The sequence below is a fragment of the Pteropus vampyrus genome, unplaced genomic scaffold, assembly GCF_000151845.1.
Source record: "Pteropus vampyrus isolate Shadow unplaced genomic scaffold, Pvam_2.0 Scaffold30, whole genome shotgun sequence".
NCBI lineage: Eukaryota > Metazoa > Chordata > Mammalia > Chiroptera > Pteropodidae > Pteropus > Pteropus vampyrus.
Genome location: NW_011888811.1, coordinates 9,509,165 through 9,516,584, shown reverse-complemented (window position 1 = coordinate 9,516,584; position 7,420 = coordinate 9,509,165). Strand labels below are relative to the sequence as shown.

The following is a 7,420-nucleotide window of genomic DNA, read 5'->3' as shown; positions in this document are numbered from 1 at the left end:
ACCATCTGCAGACTCCTGGGTTACCAGGGCATTGCCGTGGTCATGGAGGAGCTGCTGAAGATAGTCAAGAGCTTGGTAAGGAAGGGCCTCGCAGCAGCCTGGGATGACTCCAGTGGGCTTGAGGGGAACAAGATCTGCTGTCACTTTTTACCTGGCCTGGGAAATCGAGTCACAGCCCTATCTATAGGAATCGCCAGAGAATCCTTTGCCTTTATCCCTTGGTTCCTGTTACCTGTCACTCTGTTACATTTCTGTGCTGCTTCTGACTGCTTCTGGCTGTGCCTCTTGTTTTCTGACCCTGAGCTCACTCCTTGTACTTGATGACTGAACTCAGCAATCCTGACCAATCCCCCTTAGGGCCTAGTAATGACTGCTGGTACTCCCCGCCTGTGCAGTGCTATTACAATATGACAAACTCATGACCCATGTGCTACCATGTTCCCCTCCCATACCCATTGCAGACATCTCTGATTAATCACCACACCTGTTCCCCTTGGGATTTCTCACTAACCACTCCTACTAATACTGCACTGGCCTCAAGGGCATTCTGTAACCCTTTACCACCATTCTGTCTCCGCCGCAAATATGGTCATCTGAACCTTCATTTAATTCTCCACCATACTGCTGAAGCAAGGCCGAAACACTTAAAACAAGATTTTCCTGAAAATTTGAAATAACAAAAGAAAAATAATGTATAACTGTATCAGGCATGGCAAACAGGACGCACCTGCTGACTTAAGTCCCCTGGTAGCAGCTTCTTCGTAGAGCCATGGATGGTTATGGATTACGAAGCTAAATCCAGAGTTAAACAGGAAAAATGTGGTAATTGGTTAAAGATTTATCCCTTGGACAGGGATAAATGTGCTATGTATTTTCCATGCTTAAATTAGATAATGTGTCTCGGTCTCCACAGCTCCCGGCCCCATTTTATTTTAGCTCTTAGTCTGGATCTCATTGAAGTTCCCCAACCCCAGGAAGGACACCATGCCTAGAAACTGCCCTCCTTAAAGTCTGTAAGCCCCGGGGGGTAACGCGAGAGCTCCCTTTGCCGTCTCATAAAGGCCCATCGTCCCTTTCAAAGGGCAAAGGGGCTGTCCCCCACTTTGAGGGCAGAGCTCGCTCTCAAGGAGAGTGCCTTGCTGTCTTAGCCCAGGCTGGTATAGCAAATACCTCACAGACTGGGTGGCCTAAACAACAAATGATTACTTCTCATAGTTCTGGAGGCTGGAAATTCGAGAGAGAGTGCCAGCGTGGTCGGGTTCTGGTGGGGGCCCCCTCCTAGTTCACGGACGGCTGCCTTCTCGCTGTGTCCTCACACGGCAGAGAAAGCGCGCCTCTGTCCCATCTTTTATAAGGGCCCTAATCCCATTTGTGAGGGTTCCACCCTCATGACTGATCACCTCCCAAAGGCCCCACCTCCTAATACCATCACATTAGGGAGCGGGGGTTCCACAAGTAAGTTTGGGACACATTCAGTTCACAGCACTTACCCACAAGTCTCAGTAGAACCCCACCTCCCCCTGCCCCGTACACTCCAGTAGCCCGGCATTCAGCCAGAGACACACATATGTGGCAACGGTGGATTATTTCGTCTGTGCTCCTCTCTTGTCAGCTCCAAGGAACCATTCTCCAGTATGTGAAAACACTGATCGAAGTGATGCCCAAGATATGCCGCTTGCCCCGGCATGAGTATGGCTCCCCAGGTTGGTGATGGGGAACCAGAGACAGGGGGCGGTGACAGGAAAATAACCCGAGCCCATCCCTTAGTGGAAGGGCTCCGGCCATCTGCCTTGGGTTGTTTGCTCCTCTGACGTGCCAGGGAACTGGCAGAGCTCTGGGTTTGCATCTCCCCTCCGCAGCTGACTAGGTAGCTTTGAACCATTTTTAATCCCTCTGAGCCACAGTGTCCTCTCTGTCAGCAAAAGTAAATGATGCTTGCAAGGCCTGCCTCACAGGGCTGCTGGGAAGCTGGAAGAGGACCTCAAGTGTGAGAGCTAAATAATAAATAGCCAGGTTTACTTGTAAAGGTCTTCATTAGCTCAGCCTTCTAGGATTCCTTCTTCCATTTGCCCAGTTGGGAGGCTGGTGCCCCAGGTGGCATTTCTAAAGTGAGTCAGGAAACAGCCTCTGGGTAGAAGAATGATTCTTTCCTTCCCTTGGAGTGAATGGAGCTAGGACTGAATTTGGGGCCCTAGGGAATACAGAAAGATAGAGACCAAGAGTTTGGCACCTGGTATTTTTTCTAAAAATAAAGATGCCAGGTACTGACTGGGTCAATGTGATTCAAAATAAGAAAGGGTTGGGGCCAAAAGCTCTGATTTTCAGTCAGCTGCCCATCTTACTTACTAACTGTGTGACTCTGGGCATGACACTTACCCTCTCTGAGCCTCATCCAAAAACGAGGGTAATAGTGCCTAGTTCTTAGTGGTATTCTGAGTTTTAAATGAGATACTGCAGATAATATCTAACCCCTATAAATAAATACTAATTCCTGCCATTACCAAGAATTCAAGTATTTTTGGAGAGGGACTGGGAAAGACCCAGGGCTCCTCAATTCATGTGTGTTTTGTTTTGTTACCAAAAAGATCCGAGCCAGCCTCCTGAGCTTCCTCTCCTACGGAGCCCGGAAAGGTTTGGCTTTTTGCTGTCCCAGAGTCGTGTCCGGGGCTGCTGCTCCGCTGGCACTTCCCATACACCCTGCTGACCGTGCCCCTTCGCCCCCAGGCATCCTGGAGTTCTTCCACCACCAGCTGAAGGACATCATTGAGTACGCGGAGCTCAAGACAGACGTGTTCCAGAGCCTGAGGGAAGTGGGCAACGCCATCCTGTTCTGCCTGCTCATAGAGCAGGCCCTGGTGAGTCCTAAACCCAGAGGGGTTGGAGCATCCCAGGCCAGAAAAGACCCCACCCCAACCAGACACCTGAGGGCCCTCTACCACGCTACCCAGGGGAGTCTGTAGCATAGATTCAGGCTCGTCCAGTGTGGGCCTCGGTCTCCTCTCCATTCCACTTCAGACAGCTCCACACACAGGCCCCAGCTCCACCGTCACTCACCGCAAGACCTTGGCCACCCGTCAGAGTCTTAGTTTTCCATTCACTCGTTAAACAAATAGCGACTCCTTGGCTGCCACAAGGCAGGTGCTGCGCCCAGAGATGCAGCAGTAGCCAGTCCCCTGCCTTGTGGCCCACCCAGGAGCGAGGAGGAGGCCCGTTTTGAACAAGTGTTTACACAGAAATGACCCGTTTGCAATTACAGCAAGTGCCACGAGGGGCGAGTGCAGAGTCCAAGGGGAACATGAAACCAACCAAAACCCTAGTGTGGCCTTGGGGGTGAGGGAGGACTTCCTCGATGAGGAAGGGACCTGCGGAATGACCAGGAACTTGCCTAGTGGAGAGCTGGGACAAGTGTTCCAGGCTGCGGATAGAGCGTGCAGTGTGGTCTTCAGTGTGTCATGATGGGAGACAGCGATTCTACCCTGCAGGGAAGTTAAAGGCTGGAAGGAAGGCATGCATGTAAGGTGCATACAGTAAGAACTTAATAATTGGTTGTAGTTACCATAATGAGCAAAAGCATGCCTCCCTATGCTTCCACCTCCCGGGACCACACAGAACCAGCCCACTCTTTTTCCCACCTGACCCCCAGCCCCGGAGGGTGATCACGGAGGCTGCATTCTCCACATTCTTTCCAGGGCAAGTCAGTTGATCTCTGCTCTTCTCCATGGGTGGTGTTCACAGGTGGGTCCAGCCCTACCTGTATAGGGTAACGGGCACCCCTGGAGCAGTGGAAGGAGATGGGGAGCAATGTTGCTCTGGGGGCGCATAATCCTCAGGAGGCAGTGGGGGTGTCGGTGTCCATTCCCACGCTCATCTGCCCGTACACTCTTTCAGTGAAAGTGAAAGGGTGTTGATAGCTTGCTCGGTGCCGGGTACAGCTGTAGGTGGTGGGTAAATGGTCGCGAACAAGAGACACAGATTCGTTACTATTTTTATTCCGGAAAGGGAGGTGATTGAAGAAGTAAACAGCCAAAGGTGAATGCAGATGGCGGTACTTGCTGTGAAGGAATAAAGAGGGGAAGAGGATAGACGGGTGGAGGATGTTGGGAGGGGCGTGCTGTTTTCAGAGAGGATGGAGCTCGACGTCTTTCAGAAACGGAAAGAACCCCCCGGAGTGAGCTGGAGTGAAGAGGAAGAGGGAGCAAGTGGGAGCCGAGGTGGGAGAGACAGGCGGCCACAGTCCCAGGGTTGGGGGCCACCGTCGGAAGCCACCGGGGCACTGTGAGACGGAGAGTGACGGGGTCTGATTTACGTTTTTTAAAGGCCCTTTGTCTGTTGGGAGAAGAACCAGCTGGAAGGTGAGTGAAGGACGAGGGTCTTTGCTGTTGTCCAGGGCAGGGGTCATCCTGAAGGCAGGAGGCGCATGGTTCGGGGAGGGGAAAGGAGGAAATTCAGTAGGAGGTGGGACAAAAGCGAGGAGGCGAGAAGGAAGCCGTAATAGCAGAGCTCGGAATAAAAAGCCGAGAGGATTCTCGCCTCCAGTTGTCTCTGTGACCTGGCGTGAATCAGCTCACTCCGCGCCTCAGGGGTACGCGGCAGGACGTGGACCAGCTCCTGTCTCGGACCCTTTGCACCGCAGAGTCTCTGAAATGCACAATTTTTCTCTTCCTCCATAAGGAGTAATGGCCTCTCTGCTCCCCGTTAAATGGACTCTCAAGACAGCTACGTGTTCCTCATTATGGTGACAGGTTTTTAACACGGTTCAGTAGGCCTGGGTTGCTATGGAAACCTTAGCCTTCAGAAGTCACAGGGATGAGATAAGTAGGAAACAAGGCCTTGTCAAGGCCTCGGGAAGATGTGCTATAGGGGCACAAGGAGGAGCCTAGGTGGGGAGGGCGGGTCCCCCAAAGCCTTTTTTCTGCCTTTCCCTGTTAGCACCTCCTTCTTGAGGAGGTATGACATGAGAAAATCAATTAAGCTTCCCCTGAGGGGCAGACTATCGGTGGGGCTACAAGGAAGGGGTGGTCCCTCACGTATATCACTGAGGACAACAGGATACTGAGGATCAAAGATCTTGAGAGCTGAGAGAGACCCCAACAGTATATATGTTTCAACCCTCTCTATTCGTAAGTAAGGAAATAGCGAACCAGAGGAGGGGAGCAACTCCCCTGAGGTCACACAGCACATCAGCAGCAGAGGTGGGGGAACGAAAGCCTAGGATTCCAGGACTGGTCCCAGTCCTGGGGGGACTGGAGACGGGCACATAGCACAGATCAGGGCTCCCCAAAGCTGTGCCTCTGCTTTCTACTTAGGCAACTGGGGACGTCCCCAAGCTAAGATGATGCTTTCTGAGATTAGAATGAGGCATGAGCTTTTTGGAGCTTTTTACTTTATGAAGCTGAAATTCCATAAATATTGAAATAACACATCAATTGTTCTCATTAAAGAGGGGGACTAACAACAAAAAAAATAGGAGGGAGGAAGAGAGGAAGGAAGGAGACTCAATGGCCATCCATAAGGGAAGGGCTCTGAAGCATTTAAAAAGAATTAAGATACTAAAATAGCTTTGTGCATACTAACATTGAAAATAGTGAAAGCATAATATTGGGTGGAAAAAACGTAAGTCCCAGGACAAGACACAGTGTGATGCCACACATGTAAAATAAATAACCAAATAATAAAGCCCACAGAAGAACACCACATTGAAAAGTAAAACTAGAAAAAAAGCATACCAAATAGTTCAATCATTTTCTCTAGGTACCAGGAAGGGAACCGGGCTTAGAGGTCAAAGGGGACTTTAGCTTTATCTGGAGCGTCTGGTATTTTACAAAGAAAGTATATTCACATAGTATTATTGAACTAAAAGTAAAATTTAAAAATCGAAGCAGTATATAATAATTTTAGAAAACTTGGAAGGACACTGAAAAGTGAGAAGCCTTTTGCCCATATTTCTTTTGTGCCCATTGTCTTTTTCTCACAGATTTTCAGAGTTCTTTCTGGTCGTGGGTTCCATGTTGGCGGATAGTCTGCAAGTGCCTTTTCTCATTCCGTGGCTTCCTTTTTTGTTTTTTTTAACAGAGATTATTAATGTCTCATTAATTTGTAGATGGAGGAAATATCAATTGAAAAGATGATTACTTAGACAAAGGTATATTTGCTTCTTTAAGTGAGGTACTTGTAAATGTTTCTTAAAATTCAGCGTGTAATATTACTACAGAGACCCAATTTTGTGTGGAATGGGGTGTTTGCTTGGTGCTTTTAATTAAGGTCTAACATATATACAGCAGTACATGGAACAGGCAGTGTTCTCACTGTATAGACTAATTCAGTAGTCCATTTTACTGTGAATGGACATTGGAATTATGTACAGTTCGATACTATTATGAATGAAGATGTGATGGATACCCTTGTACGTGTCTCTTGGTGGACGTGTGCTGTCATTTCTAGTAGTGAAGCAGCCGAGTAGTGCAGATACTGCCAAACGGCTTTACAAAGTGGTTGTACCAATCTCTTCTCCCATTCAGCAGAATATGAGAGTTTTAATTTCTTTACATTCTCATGAACTCTTGGATTTGTCTGTCTTTTCGATCATAGTCATTCCAGTGGATGTGTTGTGACATCTCTTTATGGTTCTTATTTCCCTGCTGACTAACGATGCTGAGCATCTTTCCATTTGGATGGCCTCTTCTGCGAAGTGCTGAAGTTCAGTATTTTTTGCCTATTTTTAAATTGAATTATCTTTTTCTTTTTAATTTTTGAGTCTTATTTATATATTGTGGATACCCGTATTGCACATGTATTCCTGCAGCTTGTCCTTTGATGAATGGAAATTTATAAGGTTTAGCATATTTATCAATTTGTTTCCTGTATGGTTGGTGCTCTTGTGACTTATTTAAAAAGTCTTCCTTAAAGTCATGAAGATATATTTTCTTCTAAAAGTTTTGGAGTTTAGCCTTTCAAGGTGTAACTCACCTTTGAGTCTGTTATTTATCTGGAACTGATGTTGGTGTTTCGTGGTGAGCAGAAATCCAATTTCACTTTTTGCCGAGCTGTCCCAGTACCACTGATTAGAAAGACCTTCTCCCCACTCTGCGGTGGTGGCGCCATGTCTGTCTTTATCAAGTGTCCACAGAAGGTCTGGTCATGGCGGACTCTTGTTAAGTCTAATCTGAAATGAATCAGTATTTCTTAAGTATCTATTTATAAGCCTGTTATGTTTTTAAAGGACATTCTGTTATTAATGATGAGTATTTCCTCTAGTTTCTCCTACCCTGAGAAATCATAAGGTGATCATTAGGGAAATACTCCAGTCACCAGTCCTCTGTTTTGTTCCAATTTTGTGTGGTTACCGAGCCATCAGCCCATTGCTATGCCAACACACACCAGGCGGGGGCCCTGTTCATTCACGTGAGCAAGGGAGGGCCTG

At 47.9% G+C, this 7,420-nt stretch overlaps 1 protein-coding gene across 2 annotated transcripts in view; it reads left to right on the top strand.

The window, feature by feature from the left end:
* The window catches only part of LOC105289956 (cytoplasmic FMR1-interacting protein 2), an 87,673-nt gene that overhangs the window by 42,312 nt on the left and 37,941 nt on the right, over positions 1-7,420 (top strand). The window contains exons 16-18 of one of the 2 annotated variants that reach the window (XM_023528627.1): positions 40-75; positions 1,613-1,703; positions 2,725-2,855. In XM_023528627.1, the coding sequence (XP_023384395.1) occupies positions 40-75; positions 1,613-1,703; positions 2,725-2,855 (258 nt within the window). The remainder of the gene's footprint in view (positions 1-39; positions 76-1,612; positions 1,704-2,724; positions 2,856-7,420) is intronic. The other variant, XM_023528626.1, reaches the window with a different exon arrangement.